Source organism: Erithacus rubecula (genome assembly GCF_903797595.1).
Source record: "Erithacus rubecula genome assembly, chromosome: 2".
Classification (NCBI taxonomy): domain Eukaryota; kingdom Metazoa; phylum Chordata; class Aves; order Passeriformes; family Muscicapidae; genus Erithacus; species Erithacus rubecula.
Window position 1 is genome coordinate 34,033,092 of NC_136685.1, and position 17,140 is coordinate 34,050,231.

At 37.2% G+C, this 17,140-nt stretch overlaps 1 protein-coding gene across 3 annotated transcripts in view; it reads left to right on the plus strand.

Annotated features, from left to right (window-relative positions):
* Positions 1–17,140, plus strand: part of ZNF292 (zinc finger protein 292) — a 50,247-nt gene that overhangs the window by 21,130 nt on the left and 11,977 nt on the right. Inside the window, exons 2-5 of one of the 3 annotated variants that reach the window (XM_079326632.1) lie at positions 5,688–5,842; positions 6,319–6,397; positions 7,774–7,909; positions 14,905–15,107. In XM_079326632.1, the coding sequence (XP_079182758.1) occupies positions 5,688–5,842; positions 6,319–6,397; positions 7,774–7,909; positions 14,905–15,107 (573 nt within the window). Of the gene's footprint in view, positions 1–5,687; positions 5,843–6,318; positions 6,398–7,773; positions 7,910–14,904; positions 15,108–16,927; positions 16,994–17,140 lie in introns of those variants that run through there. The other 2 variants (XM_079326633.1, XM_079326634.1) reach the window with 2 other exon arrangements.

The window sequence follows — 17,140 nt, forward strand, 5'->3', positions numbered from 1 at the left end:
CACTGTCGAGTTTATTTTGTGCAGGGAGTTCCTTCAGCCACTCTTTGTGTGCAGCTGCCTAAGACTCATCTCCACATAATACACTTGTGTCAAGCTTCTTGTTTGGACTTTTCTCCTGTGTGCATGTGCTTTGAGAAAGTCACTGAAATAAAGGTTTTGCCATTTACTGGAGTTGTTTGAGAGATGCATCTTACCAGTGTGAACACTGTCTGTCACTTTCCCAGTCTCTTAGTCCTTTGGGTGTAGCAGGGAATGAAAATGACAGTGGCATGTCCTTACATAAATTTAAGTAAACTTACCCTTATTCAGATGTGTTCAGAGTGAGAATCTGTTTTTCAGAGCTGAAGAAGCATGTAAATGTGGACCATACTTTTGTGTAACTCCTGTTAACAGCAAATAATGCTGCCTTTTAATATGAAAGATATTATACCACTGCTTTGGTGTTGTAGGGCTAGTTTTAGCAAAGATGATTTTTCAGTAAAGCATCCTCATGGTGGGTGGGTTGCTGCAGCAACATTCTTGTCAGGGTTCTGATAAAGATTGAGAATTGTCTGGATATTTCCAGTGGCTGTACATTTTTCACAGTTTAAATCACAGTTATAGTACATATTTATTTTTGTTGTACAGGTCAAGATTATTCCACTCCTGAAGGATTCTTGACTGTGTAAGCTGCTGCATTAAATGAAATGCCTTTTCAGTCTCACTGTGGAACAAAACTTTTGCTGCTGTGCTCAGAATACAGTACTTGGCTTGATTAACAAGCATGTCCTGACTAGGGAGATAAATAACTGAATGAGGCCCAGGGCTGGGGGTAAAATTCTTTCTTTTTATGGTCGTAAGCAGAGCACAACACTGATTCATTAAGCAAAGCAGAATGAATTTGATTTTCTTTGTATAATGGCCGTGCTGTATAGTCAAGAAATACCCAGACAAGGAAATCTGTCATACTATGAATATTTTTGAAGGGTGTGGTGGGTGTAAATACTTAATATAGTTCACGTAGTTGCTTGGAAGTGGCTGATCTGTGTATGTGAGATAAAAATAGCACTATTTAATGCTGAAATTAGTGCCAGTATGTTATAGTGCAAACTTCTCTTCTTTTTACAGTGTGTTTGCCACTTTTAAAGGATAGTAGTAACAGGTCACCAACACTCTGAATGCTCTCAGAATACTCTGATGGTGTATTCTGAGAATTTGTCAATCTGTTGATTATATTTATTTTGACTAACTGCTACTGAACTTCATATCTTAAAAATGAGATTTTATTTGCTTCCGTTTATTCTTAGTAATCTGAATGTGGATTGTAGTACTCTCTGTTGGACTGTGATAGTTTCTGCAGACACTTTTAGAATTCTTCTCTCATCCAATTTTCTGGTATTAATGGCCACGTGGTATATTTCTGTGAAGTTCCTATTTATCTGGGAGAATTGGGTTCTGGCACTATGGGTCCAGCAGTCTTCAGTATTCCCCCATGTGCTTACTGGATGGTGATCCTGCCTAATGGAAGTTTTTTAGCATGCTGACCATCTACTGTGAAACTTGAGGTCTCCTGGTCTTCTTGTTACAGGTCTCAGTGGTCGCTTGTCGTGTTATGAATTAGTGTCTCTTGACTGACACTGTCAGTTTCTTCCTTAGGTTCTCATCTTTGCAATGGCAAGTGAGACTGTTCTTGACACTCGTCAGTCACACTTCTTAGGTGACCAATAGCTTCCTGCCTCCTCCTTTTTTCTTACACCTTCTTATTTCTTCTAGTCCTCGACAATTCCAGGATATGTTGTCCTGGCTTGGTAGATAAGTAGCATTTATCTTGTTTGCTGTGGTCTTTTGAAGAGGAGATGAGTAAAAGTAGGTGGGCCAAATTAAAAATGAAATTTACATCTACTAATAACATGGTGTTTCAAGTATTAAGCAGAATTCATTACTTCATAGATCAGCTTTCTAAATATCAACTTAACTTACCTTACAGACAGAAGTTACTTGATCAGATTTGGCTATTTGGCTTCCAGGCCAGCTGCAGCAAGTTTGGGCAATCTGGATAAAAGCTGGGTGAAACTGGTAGTTTATGCTGTTACTACCTTGGTCTTATATGTTAGCTACCACTTGGGAGGTTGGTTATTGTTGTGGTTTGGTTTGGGGTTTTTTTAATATATATTTAGACTAAAAAGAGAAGTACTTTTTTTTTTTTTTTTTTTTCAAATTAATCAGAAAGGAAAGTAATTTTGGGTGTCATTGTTAGTTTTAACTATTTATGTCCAATTATAAAGCTAATTGTCTGAGCTATGTAGCATTCCAAACTAATGCAAAGAATTTTCCCAGCATATCTATGAATCAATATTAACAGTAAGCTGTCCTGAATCTCAGATTACCATGTTTGTCCCTCTTTTATTCAGTTTCCCCAGCAATTTGTTTTCACATTTTCCCTTTACAGGGAGAGTTGTCTTCTAAGCAAGTGTGAAATTGATTAAGCTGTAATACTCCTAACAAAAAGCAGTTGTGTGGTGTTTTCTCCAGTACAAAAATACAAGTCATTCCAAAACACTTAAAAGAAGTTTACTCCATTAGTAAAAAGGATTATATCACTGTGCTTTTTATTTTAAATTTTCTGCAAGTACTGTACTGTGAAAGGTGCAGTATTGATTGCTCTAGTGAATTCCTAACAAGAAATAACATCAATTTGAGGAGACAGGGTTACTTTTACAGGTCTGTGGCATTCATGTAGACTGAAGCATATGCTGTTCACTCATTTAATGTGACTACTTGTATCATCTGGACAAAGGGAAGAAGGTATTGCCTTCTCCATCCAAAACATTGCTCCAAGACCCAAAAAGTGAAGAAGTATAGAAAGTATACTTTCTTGGGCTGGTTTTTGTTCAGCTTTGCTGTTTTGTCACTAGCATCTTTAAACATGTTACATGTGACAAATCAGTGATGGAAATCATAGAATTTCTGGTTGTGAGAGTGTTAGGACAAAGGGAGGCTTTTTGCTGGAGTTTCTTTCAAGATCCTTTGAAAGCACCTACTTTGTTCTAGTCTGATTATTTTGCATTGAGCAAAATTGCCAGGTGGTACTGAAATAGTGTTTGCTAATATTGTTAGCTTGTTTATCCAGTCCTCCTCTGTTTTTTCTTTCATGCTTCAGCTGTTTTGCTCTTCGTTTATTTCTCTGCCATCATTTGTGGTGCTTTTGTGCTGCTCTTAGGAGAGCATCAAATTGAGTGTTACAGTAAAGCAGACAATGTTCCAGTCAGGTTCCAGTAGAAAGCACTAGATGCTCAGAAGCATCTTCTGCTGCAGGGGAGAGATAGAGTATGTAACTTCTTTACATATTGATTGTATAGTAATATCTCCTTTAAAACCAAAACCAACTTTAATGCAGCAATTTACCAAAACTTGCATATTTCTTAAGTGTTACATCCTTTAATGAGAAACCTTTGGGTCTTTGTTTTGGGTGAAAAATATAAGGTGATGGTATTGTAATTGCAAATGACAATGTGAAACAGATTTCTGATTTGCTTCAGTATAGTTGACATTTTTTTATTGAGAGGATTTATTTGGGTATTGCTAAGCTTAGTTTAGCTTGGCTGATTTGAAAACAGAAATAAACCTAGTTTTGTTTTGTCTTATTTTTTAATGTGACAGCTTGCCTTTCCAGAATAGTTAACATTTGATTTTCTTACTTGCACCAAGTTCAATTCTATCATTCTAGTTACATTGTATCCCAAATATAGCAAGTTCTTTTAGATAGTTGTACTAACATGTTAAAAATTAAACAAAATTTCAACATTTGATGTTAAATGAATCGAGAACCATTTCGTTCTGTTTCTTGTTCAGGTATGTAGGGGACTCTGTAGCAGAAGAACTTTGTTGCTCTGAGGGCTCTGATTTTCTTTATCAGAACAAACCTTGTCAGAATTGAAACAATGTTGTCAAAATTAGTTGAATTAGAGCTGACCTTAATGGCAGGGAGAGCTGTGACTTTTGCTAAATGTCCTTGACAGAATGAGCTCTGTAACATGCTTTCACATGGACAGATATTATTTCCTTCTGTGAAGGAGGTGGTTCTGCAAACAATGGGATAGCAGCAGATATTTTTCTGCCAGATATCAGAGGGTCCTAGTATTTCATTTCCCACAGTATTCTTATAAACAAATCTATTAAATAGTCCACTGGCTGAAGTGTGGGCTCCAAAGACTTAGTAATACAAAGTCCAGATGGCAGCCAGCTACTTGTGGCTTCCTATCAAAGCTCCATACTGGAGCAAATATTCTCTTAACTTCTTTATCAGTTACTGAATGAGGGGACAGAGCACATCTTCTGCACTTTTGTGGATGATAGTGATTTGATGGGAGCGAGCAAGGTAAGGGAAGTCAGAGAGACTTGGGAGGGAGCCCAGCATCCGGGGGAATGCACTGACACATAGTTCAGCTATGGTGAACACAAAGCTGGGGGAGTGGGAGAGAGTAGCCCCATGTACCAGTAGAGGTTTGGGACCATCTGGGGCACCAGCCCAGCTGTTGTCCTGGCCAGCTCCAGTGTGCCCTTGCTGAGCACCTGTACACCCTCAACTATGCTAGTACCAGTTGGAGGGGGATTAATCCCTCTGTTGAGAGCCTGTGGGACTGCTTCTTTAGGTACCAGTGGAGGGAAATCCTAATAAATGTGATTCTAAACACTCAGGAACAGGTTGTCCAGAAAGGCTGTAGAGTATCCCTGATCTTCAGGATACACACAGCTCCACCAACATATTACTCCAAACAGTATATTAATAATGACCCTGCTTTTAGCAGAGCATCAGACAATCACAATTACTCTCTTACTCTCAGCTTTCTGCATGTTATGTCCCTCAAGAAGCAAACAGCAAAATTGGTCATTGTAACATGACAGACTCCATGCAACCTGCTATGCTGTAGGAGTTAGTTTGCAATCCATCAAGTTACCCTAGGCATGATAGATCTGTGGGGGTTGTGGTTGGGGTGCTGGCTGGAGAGCCTTACTTTCCATTCTGCCTAAATATGTGTCTGAGTCCCCTGGCCTTGACTGAAATGAACAGAAGTCTTCAGCACTTTGGTGGGTGGTATTTATTTCATGACACTTAGGAATTTTCATTTGAAATCGGTGTCTCTAGGTGTTCATGTGGCAAGTAGGAAAACAATTTTTTTACTAATGAGTTTTGATGTACAAATTGTGTCTTTGAAATGTATGGAATATATTCCTTTCAGAGCCATGTAAAAAACAATGTCCTGAAGATACTGTGTCTTCAAGGTGGCAAGGCAGGGGAAAAGTAGAACTGTTCCTGGAAGTAGAGAAGTTAAAATAAAGACTAATACTTGAAAATTTACTTGCTTTAGAAGCTGATTTGTAGAAATGAATTTCTAAAAATGAGTTTTCAGCCCTTAACTATGACATGCTCTTCAGGCTTCTGTACTTGGAAAATAGGAATGTACAATGAATCATATGTTAGCACAGGGAGGAAGTGTCATTCATAACCTTTTTATTTGATCAGAGAATTATTGTGTGTGAAGTCTTAAGTGTCAGTTGTTAATGAAACAGTAAATTTTAAGGGGGAAAAAGCATGCTTTGAGAATACGTAATTCATATTAAAGAGATCTACTAGTGAGAAATACAAAATTTTAAACTTATATTTGTTCCTGATTTTTGGATTTTTTTTGGTTCCTTTTCCTAAATAGACTTTGTTGGAATATGCAGAAAAGTGGAAGACATCAGAAGATCCTCTGCCTCTGTTGGAAGTGTACACGGTGGCGATCCGAAGTTATGTTAAAGCACGACCTTACCTTACCTCTGAGTGTGAAAACGTAGCCTTTGTGCTTGAGCGTTTAGCACTGTGAGTATGGTTTATTGGTTACTAAAACAGTCCCTATGGTCTTCACTTTTCATTGCCTAAATGTTTTCCCAATCCAGTTCTCAGTTACCTTCTTCATGGTGGATGCTGTATGTAAGGTGGAATAGCTGGTTGTTGGAATTGAGACAGGAAGGATTCCTGACCTAGGATAAGTCAACATTCCTGGCTTGAAGCACTTTGCTATTATTGATCTACATACTGTCTGAAAGTGCATCAATTTGCAAAGGCTTTTACAGGGTTGGATTGAAGGATAATTTTTGTTTTAATAGTATCTTTTAGAGAACTTGCTTTTACAGTTCTGCAGGAGTGTTCATGACCTCTACTTATGTGTTCAAGGAAGCAAACTGTTTCATGGCTGGTATTTCAAATAACTATTTTGATTCTAGAATAAAGAATTGTTGATTATACAATTTCAACATCAAAAATAGCCTCAAATAATATTCTTTCTTGATTTCTAGAAGCTGTATTGAACTTCTGCTGTGTCTGCCTCTGGACCTACCTGAAAATAAATGGGAAGAATTTCAGGCTTTTGTACAGGTGAGTTTAGTTCATGAACTGAAGACTGAATAGCTTTTCAGAATGGTTTGGAAACCTAGGGATATTGGGTATGTCTGTAAGGAGCAAGGCCTTCAGCTGGAAATCCTACATACTCTGCAGTAATTGATGGAGGCGATATAATTTGTCTGCATGCAGCAGCTGTAGGGAAAAAATAATAACAGATTATTGAAAGAAAATTCACTTTTGAAAATATAGTTGACTATAAACACTCTTAGGAATGAAATATTATCATATAACTCACTCTTTGCTATATATGGTTGTATGTTTAAAACATATGAATGAGAGCCAGTTGATACTGATAGGTTGTTAGATCTCTCACAGAGCACTGCTGGTTAAGGTTAGAGCACTGCATTAAAGGAGGGTGTTGGAACAAGTTCTGCTTCTCAGTATTTGTCAGAAGTACATAGTGGGAGGTCTAGTCTGCAGTTTTAAAGAAAAAAAAGGAGGGAGGGAGGAGAAAAGAATAATAATGAAAAACCAGATACTGTTACCTCTGAATTCACAGCCTAAATAACATAGGAAGATTAAAGACTGATTATTTTAGAGTGAATTTTTACTAGCAATTGCCTTATATAAATCAATTCTGAAGAGATGTGTTTGATGCTAAGGGGTTCCACAGCCCTGAGAGCAGGTGGAAAAGTAAAACAAGCCATTTCTTGAGTTTGTGTTTGGTTTTTTTTGTTGTTGTTTTGGGGGATTTTTGTTTGTTTGATTTTTTTTTTCTGTAAAGGACCAGTGTAAATTGTGTGTTGCTACTTAAGCCACAGATTTTTGCAGGTATTTGATTTGCTGCCAAGTGTACATCTGCTCACAGAATTTATTCTAGGATATAAGTGCAGTAGAAGATGTTTTAATTAATTTTAATATTCCAGCCTGTTTCATCATATTTGCATAGAGCCATGCAGTGAGATTTTAACAGCTAATATATTTTGACATTATAAAAATATTTTTTCACTGTCTCCAGAAACTGAGCTGCTGAAGAGTTTGAGAAGATAAAATTTAGGCACCTGGTACCAGAACAATATGTGGACTAGAGAAATTGTTCATCCATTTTTAAAAGAGAGGCCTATTTCAAAATTAGTTTCAGAAATTTCAGAAGTAGCCCTGTTAATAAATCTCATGGTGAGTGTGAGGCATTCAGTTGTTTTGGTTTCTCAGCTTATATTTTAGGCAACAGAAGCATAAGTAAAGCCTGTGTAGGCTGAATGTTAAGATTGTTTTGTTATACATTAAACTCTCTATTTGGTAAGGTGTTTATTTGATAACACAAAGTGTAAAGGAGTATGAAAGACACATTAAGATATATTATTTATGTCTTTTTTAAACAATACCTTGTTTTATAAAATATTATTCAGGTGGCTCATAAAAACTTGATGGAAAATGGCAGCCGGGAACTGCACATTTTAACAGCACTTACACAAGAGAAGGGAGTGTGGAAGAATCCAGTATTGTGTGGGATTCTGTCCCAGGAACAGTTGGAACCAGATAAAGGTAAAATTTTAAGTTATGGTTGGGATAAAATATACTTCACATTGAATTGATACATTGACACATTGAAATATTATGTACTATGGAAGTTTTTTGTTCAATATAGTTTGTGATAATTTATAAGCTATATAGTATGTGATAATTTATAAGCTAATTATATAATTATAATTTATAATGCATGTAGCATTTTCTGAACTATTAAGACAATATGTTCATGGTAGCATACAAATAATTTAATGTTGGTGTTTTGCAAAACACATAATCATGCCTCAGATTCTCTTGCCATTTTATTTATAAGCCATGTGAAGGAAGTTTACATACAGGCTAATTTATGATGGGGTAAGTTAAATACTAATATGCAAAATTTATTTGACATAAACCCAAAAAATAAAAACTGCATAAATCTTTTTAGTGAGAATGTCATTTATTCAGTTATGAAATGCCAAGAGGACCTTTACTGAAGATTCATTTAGACCTGAGTTCTGAGAATTGCTAACAGCTGCATGGGGAAGAGTATATGATCAGCAGAGGCTTACAAGGATAGTGCCCTGATAATGTTATTTTTGTTTTGGTGATTGCAGTTCAGAAGTGGTATCCCCGTGTGAATAAGTCTTAGTTGTTTTTTTGATTCCTTGCCTAATGGTTTTAGAATCTGTATAAAGCATCACGTGTAAGCATCTGTGGCAGTTGCACAGTTCTTACATCAACTGAAGTAGTTCTTCTTACTGTCTGCCTCCTTTTAGCCTGGTCCCTGCTTATTTCATATGATATTTTCTATCTATCAGTAAGTTAACTATTCTCACATCTTTCAATGAATGCATCACAAGACCTGATTTGATAGACTGCTATCATATCTTTTCTCTTCTGTAGTGTCTTACATGTCTTCCAACTTTACTGTCCTATTCCTTGTATGAAGAACTAAGGGTTTATTCCGCAGTCAGTATGGTTTTCTGCTTCCTTCAGCATTCCTTTAACATTTCCTCACCTTACCCATGCTTCTTGACTGAACATTGAACCAATGTTTCCTTAAATCAGGACTAAACAAGCCATTTTCTTGAGGACTAGTACCTATTTCAGTGTTAGGATTTCCCTCTATCATGCCTGTATTTACAGTTAGGCTTGTATTTTTTTTCCCCTATGAAAATAATTTTGGGGGGTTTATTAACACTTTAATTATATCTGTTATGTGGTGTTATGTACTGTTGGCATGTTTTTTACTTACCCTGCTTTTGTCAGCATATTTTGTCACGGTTCTCTGACATTTTCTGAATGTTTATAGAAGTACTGGACATAGGCTGTCCTGATACAGAAACCCACTGAGAGTTTGGGTTATTATTTTTTTTTTTTCTTTTTCTATTAACTGATAATTTATCTATACAAGGATCTTTTTACTGCCAAGAGAGCTTGGTACTTTTAGAGATTTGATGGACTTCTTTTTATGCCTTCAGAAAATAAATTGGATCTCCTTTTATTCCAATTACCTCAGCTCTCTTGGATATGTCCAATAAATGTATCTCATTATTTTTATTTATTTTTTTAACAGAAGTTGGGTTTACTCTTCCACAAGATTTGCATTTTGTTGCTTCTTTTATTTGCTAATTATACACCTAATGCAGACTTTGGATTTGTGTGTGGTCCTCAGAGTCCCACAGAGTACTCCTTTACTAGTTTCCTCTTAACCACCCCACAGCCATTGTAACAGTAAGGTACTTGTTAGAGAGAGATTTAAACAATATTTAATTGCCTTATATTTGAGTCTTTTGAAGAACTTGCTCATGAGTTCAGTATTGGATGAGGAGAATAAGTAAGATTGTGACCATTGACTACAAGAGGGCTAATTTTAACAGCTTTAAGGAATTTCTTGTAAGAATCTCATAGGAGCAGGTCCTGCACTGCTATCAGTTATTGCACTGTGTTACATTTGCATGGTGACTGGACCTGTTATTGCTTCAGGTTTCACCTGCATGACTTCTTTTTTTCTCAAGATTGCATATGATAGACAAGAAGCACTTATATTTGGAGAGTGGAATTTTCCACATTTCTCTATTGATTGGTTAAGGAAGGAAACCTTAGTAATGTTGTCTTAAATTTCTCACATCATAGTGGGTCTTTTGCCTTACTGGCCTCCTCCTGAACTACCAGATAGCTTAATGTGAGATCAGGACTGATATTAATGTAGAATTGAAGCTGATCTGAATCAATGACAACTGAAAATCAGGTTTCATGAAGTCGTGTGGCTGTCTGTGCAGCCTTATTGCTCTTTGTGCCAAAGACTGAAAGTTGAAGTACACCAAACTGTTTGGGGTTATGCCATTGCCTGTGCAGTGTTAAAACACTGCATTTCCATCCTCAGTTTCTGTCAGTGTGGCATGAACCTGCTTTTCCATCCTCGAGGTTATTATTTTCTTGTAGTGATGGTATAATCCTTCAAAGCTGTCACTGGGATCTCCTCAGCTGATACTGAGGATGAGTGGAGGAACTGTCTAGAGGAAAAGGATCTTTGATAACCTTATGAAAAGCCAGGCTGCTGATGATTTTTGGTATCTAATTCTAATTATCCTTAGAGACTCAAGACTGGATGCCAAGAGTTAAGTTCTTGAATTTTTCATAAGTTTCAATGTAGTAGGGAGGCAGCTAAAGAATATCTCACTGAAAAGAGAATCTGGATACAACCATCACTATCCAAGAGATTGTCAAGGTGAATAACAGGCAGAATGTAACAGCCAATGTGGAACTATTTTCAGTAATTAGAGTAGCTGTCATCAGATGTTGAATGATACCAGCAGCCTCAGTTTTGAGAGAAGGAAAAGAAAAATAGAGTTTTCATCCTGGGTATATTCAAAGCAGTCATCTGGAACTTTTTACCCTTTCTCCAGAACTATGTGTGCAGAAACATGCAGGATTGATGGTGCATTCAGCAGAATTGTGCTGAGATGATGTTTCCATGAAGGGTTCTGAGTCCCAGCTTCTGATAGATATGGAAAGCATCAAGTCATTTCAGAATCACCCATAGTATGGTGGAAATATGTGGACTAACACTTGAAAATGATTAAAGAAGTGTGGTGGCTCAACCCCAGCAGCAGCCAAGCCCCGCTCAGCCACTCTCTCATTCCCCCATCAGCAGCATCAGGGAGACAATTGGAAAGGTAAAGGTGGGAAACTCATTAGTTGAGATAGTTCCATACGGAAAGCAGAAGCTGTGCACAAAGCAAAGCAAGGGATGAATTCCCTGCTTCCCATGGGCAGGGGGGTGTTCAGCCATCCCCAGGAGAGCAGGAACCCACCACACCCAGCAGTGACTGGGGCAGACAAACACGATCACTGCAAACATCCTCCCCTTCCTCCTTCTGCCCCTGCCTTTCAAACTGAGCACGGTGTTCCATGGTCTGCAATGTCCCTTTGGCCAGCTGGGGTCACCTGTCCCGGCTGTGTCTCCTCCCAATCTCCCCCAGCCTCCCCACCAGCCTGGCAGTACAAAAATCAGGAAAGGCCTTGGCTCTGTGTAAGCCCTGCTCAGCAATAACAAAAACATCTCCACATCACTGTCACTGTGTTCAGCACAAATTCAAAACACAGCCCTGTACTAGCCAATGGGAAGGTGATTAACCCTACCCCTGCCAGACCCAGTACATTAGTTTCCTGACTAGCCACTGAAGTTCTTGGAGGTAGATTGTCCATGTGTATATTCACTTCCTGTCTTCATCCTCTGTGGCCAAAGCAAGGTTGATAAGATGTAAAGGTGATAGATTAATCTCTACCTATCCTACATCTGATGAGGGGTCTAGAAGTAGGATTATGAGTGCTTTGTAAGGCAAATATTCTTTGTGCTCTCTAAGTCTTCTAGTCAGCTAAAACATGGCATTAATCTGGACTATCTTCCACAGAGAACCTGTTAGTGCCTGGAGCTTATTCCTGTTCTTGTGTGCTGCTAATCTGTGGATTACGTTTTCTCTGGATTTAATCTATCTATGGTATGAGCAATACCTGTAATAAAAGTTCATAGTCCTTATGAACTTGGTGTGGAATCACTTGGCAGTAGAAACTGACATGCCAGCTGTGGGATTCAAGGGTATAAAGAGGGAAACTGCCTAAAAGGTTAGATCCCGGTCTGTCCAAGTTAGTTTGCTAAACTTAGTCAATTGTAGTACTACCTGGCAGATGTTTTCTGCACATCTTCATTTTCCCTCATGTTCTGTAATTTTATATGAATTTTGCACATGCCTTGCACAAACGTGTGTGAATTTTAATGGATGAGATAGCATTGCACAAAAATGACTATTATTTTTCCAGTAGTTGTACCCATTAAATATGTCAGGGTTTACACTCATAGAGGTTAAGTGATTTGTTCTAGAAAAGCACTTGTATTTCAAAGCTTTTTTATGAATTATAATTCTTATGGTATACTAGCAATTTGCCCACAATAACTTTTGAAATTGACACCGCATGATAAAATATATTAATCAAATATTTTAAAAAAATTTACAAAACTTTCCTCAATAGCCTCAAAATATTATCCTTAAGACTGTTCCCCACCACAAACTTAGTCCTGTAACCCCAGCACTGGATTTTGTCTTAAAATGTCAGCTTTAGTTCAGTTACAAAACAAACGTAATTAAAATTCATGTTTTGAATGAGCCTGCAGATGTTAAACGTAATGGTTAGAATCACTGGGATTAGAATAAAGGCTTAAGAGCTAATATGTAACTCTAACCCTGAGGTCTTCCTGTGTCTTGTTGAGAAGATAACAGAAAATGTGCTGATGCTTATGCAAGGTAGGCTGGCTGACACAGTAAAAGCTAAAGGAAGAGGATTACTGAGAACTAGCAGATAGAACACAATGTTTACAATATTAAATGCAGCAATTTTAGTAATAGGTTAGAGTGAAACATCTTGGGTTACCAATATATCTTGAAGTCTAAGGTTTTCCTGTATCTTGTTACAGAAATAAGGTAAAATGTTCCAGTATTATTCCAGGCAGACTATCCAGGACTAAATGTTGTGGGTGAAGGGATTATTGGTACCTGGTAGAGGAAGAGCAAGGCTACACTATTGAATGTGGTTAGTCACAGGGTCATTTGTGGGTTGTCAGGAGTATGAACATTTTTTTATAATGCATCAGTAATGACATTAAAGGAACGTTTGTCTGCTGCATAGAATGTCCTCTAATTAATACAGAAAATGTTTACTGTCTACCCATTGTCTGTTAGTGTGCTCTGGTTTTCCTTTGTTCCTGCATGAATACAAATCTGGTCATAGCTTCATCGCCAAGGGGAGGGAAGAAGGAGCTCTCTTGATTTGAATATTCTTACACATCAGTTAGCCATTGCTGATCATTTGTAACAGGGTAAAAGGATATGAACAAATAACTGAGAAGTTGGTTGAAATGATAATTCAGCCATAAATCTGAAAATGCGTGAAAGATAATGATGGGGTCCAACAGGCCTGATTTCTGCAAAAGGCAGTATTTTCTGCCTTAAGGTCTTGTGCACTAAAGTGGTAAAGAAAATGGTTGACCTGATTTTGATGTCAAGATGAACTTTTAGTAATGTTCCATGTAAGCAGCTAGAAGAAGGAGAAATCATGAAATAAAGGCAGTAGTGAATCAAACTAAATAGGATGGGAAGAGGCAAAGAATAAAATGAGATGAGGGTTTTTTTAGCAAACCATATTCTATATTCTAATAGTTCAGGTATTACAGAAATAATTCATTTTTTGCATGTTGAAAGTAATTACTTCATAAAGTTGAAACAGAACTTGAAAAGTCAAGAAAATATAAATTATGTGAATAGGCAACATGATTCAGGTAAAATTTAGGACAAGGAAATTAAAAAGAATATGATGAAAGTTCCTATCAAGATGTGTCAGAAAGTGAGCACTGCAGATGCCCAGAAGGTTTTGGGAAGGTTTTGGGAATATTCAAAGGCTGGAAAAAAATCTCATTTAGGAAAGATCAAGATTTTACTCCTAATACTGAAAGCATAATGTGCTGGTTTTCACAAAAGAAACAACAGTATAAAAAGTCTGTTTTTAGAGATATGAGAATGTGTTATAAAATTGAAGTGAGGGCAATAGAAAACCAAGGAGTTTTTAATGCGATGTGTATCTGCCCTGTGGAAACAGGGAGGGGTTGACATCAAAAGGATTAAAGAAAATTGTTTGTCTATGTGTCTGACTTTAATAATTGACTTTAAATGTTCTAGAAGTAGTACTAAACCTCATTCTTCAAAGCTGAAACAATTTTGATCTTGAAGATTTGGATGAGACCTGAGATGTATATTTAAGAATCAGGACATCAGCCTGTGTTCCCCCTTTTTGTAGGATACTTATGCCTTCCACTGAGGCACCTAGAGTTAGGCTGTTAGTGTAGACTACAGAGTTTAGCTCTGGTGGGAGCATATCTGAAAAATTCAGTTCAATACCCATCCCATTTGAGTTTTAGACTATGCACAGTCAAATGTATACACAATAAGCCTCATTTTTTCAAATAAGGAAACTTTTTTGGTTGAAGACCTGTAAGGTGTTTGACTATATTCAGTGGGTGTATAATATGAAACATTTCACATCAATAAAAATGGGTACTTGTCACATAGATCCTTCAATAGTAAGATCTTTAAAAGGCAAAGGTGTAGAATGCAAGTACAAAGGATGCAAGAGTAGTGGCATTGTGTTGTCTTTCTGTAGAACAATAATTAAATGGTATCTAAATATTTTAATTTTTATATGGTCTCTCAATCTGTTTTGTATGCAAAACATACATGTGGCTGTTTTAGCCAAAAATTAGAATTAATTAAAACCTGCAAGTATATGAAAGGTCAGTGGCAGGGAATTTTTATGATGAAGTGCAGATCATCAAGAAGCTTTTTCCTCAACTTTGCTTCATATCTTTTGTATCTATTTTGACTTGTGTAAATTTTAGAGGTCAGCTATGATTGAGTAAATGCAGTCTGTTAACTCTGTAATGTGTATGTAATGTTTTGGCTTATTTTTTTTTTTTTAAGTGAATGAATTTTTAGTGTCAGAAGGCCCTGTCCTGCTGGATATGCGTATTAAGCACCTAATGAAAACAAAGCAATTAACGCAAGCTACTGCCCTGGCAAAACTCTGCTCTGACCATCCAGAAATCAGTGCAAAAGGCAATTTCAAACAAACCTACCTGGTCTGTCTTTGTTCAGGATCACCAAATGAAAGGCTAATGGAAGAAGTAAGTAAATAATGAAGAATTTTTTTTTCTTGGACTTATTTCTTTAATGATAGTAAAGTCACTAATCATAAGCTGGTGTTCTGTAGAAGAGGTTTTTCTTTTAAAATATGATCCAAAATATTTTTTTGTCATGTTTTTTCTTTTCATTCAACTCACTTTTACATTGAGTAGTAATGACTCAAAACACTCATGGAAGTGTTTTATCAGGTCATTAATAGGCATTATCTGTCTGTGCCACAACTTTGTGTATGATTTTGCTCGAAGTATTTTAAAACTCTGCCTCAGATCTCACGAGTAAAGTGAAGTTAATAATTTTCCCACTCTTATTATTTAAACTATATATTTTTGTGTATATATAATACATAGAATGGGGCCCTTTAGATGCTGCTTGCAGTTCAGAGAATAAATGTAACTTCACCCAAATGCCTGGGTACAACTGAAGGTGAAATCAGATCTTTGATCTGGTTTGTAATATAAAATCTTTCTAATTTAAATACAGAGGTCAGAGAGGAGATGACAGTTTTGCTCTTTTGTGTTCTTTCAGGTGGCATCTTCATTTCTCATCCCAGTCCAAAGTTCTAGCTGAGCCTTTTTCCTTCTTGAAGGAAAACTAACTATAGCTGTCACTTTTCTTGTCTTCCAATGTCTCTGCTGTCTTTTTGTTGCTGTCATCTTTTTATGTTAAATATTGAGCATATTGCAATTGAACCTAAAAGGATAAGCATTGTGCACTGATTAGAGCTGGAAAACTTTCCAACCTAGATACTGATGAAATTCTAAGATGACAGCTTCTCACTAAGCATGTTCTTCAGATACTCAGTAGAATTGTATCAGTCTTGCTCGCTTTCCATCTATGGCTGCTGCAAAGCCTGTCAGAACAGGCTCAGGAGGGGCTGTGACAGGGCTGTGCAATCTTATCTTTGCTGGAGACATGCAATGGAACTTGGAATTTATGACCCTGCAAACAAACAGGCTTCCTTCATTACTCAGCCCCAGCACAGAATGGGCTGGTTCAATGAATGAACCATGAATCCCCTGGATGAAAGGAATGGGTTAGCCTTCTTTCTTTGGATGCCATAACATAAGGATAAGTTCAAACTGAGTTATCAGAGAGAACCTAATTCAGGTGTTTCTGAGCTTTGGATTGCTTAGAATAGCAGCTTCAGCTGCAACACTGTTTGCAGTATTGCTAACCAGTTTGGAAAGATCATGTATTACCAAGAGAAGGCAGATAAGCTTTAACATGTCAATGTAGACTTAGGAACTGAGAAGAATGGTCATTTTGTAGTGTGAGAACAGTAATAAAATAGCTAAAAAGTGTATTATTGGTATGGACATTTTTATATCCATTCAGACTAGGCAGGAAAGTAACATTTAAGCAAATTTTCAGCTTGGATTAGTCTACTAGTTTCCTTCAATAATGTGAAGAATTCAGACCTGCAGTATGTGAAATGCTAGACTGACAAACTTGATGGCTGAACCTGTGCAAACCTTTGCACCTTTCCCTTAGGAAGTGTGAGGGGCTGAAAAAATGTTTAAAGAAAAATCTTAAGCTCAGTTTGCCATATTCTTCTCTAAGCTTTCAATTGATAGTCTCTGTCTGAGATGGAGCCCTGAGCAAAGCAAACCTTCAGTCTAAATTGCTATTACATTTATACTGTTCCATGTTAAGAAATGCCGCTTTCTTTAGAGGATGACTTTGACGTTATTAAACCTCAAATAACATTCAGTGAAGGGCTGTTAGTATATTTACAAAGTGTCAATTTAGAGGTGTGAAAATAAGTAGTTGTACTATTCGAAATTGTAGTTTGATTGCTGGATACCGTGGTGCCCAACCCAGCTGTGCTGCTGCCTTACCCAGAGTGCCGGACCAGCTGGGTGTTTGGGTGAGCACTTCTGTTTCTTGCTTTGGGTGGTCTTGTGATTTCTCAAGAGAGACTTCCAACAGTGCTGTTGTCATAGTCAAGCTATTCTTCAACTGCTGGTGTCTAAGAATAAATACCAGCATGTCCTGCCAGATGCACTAATTGATG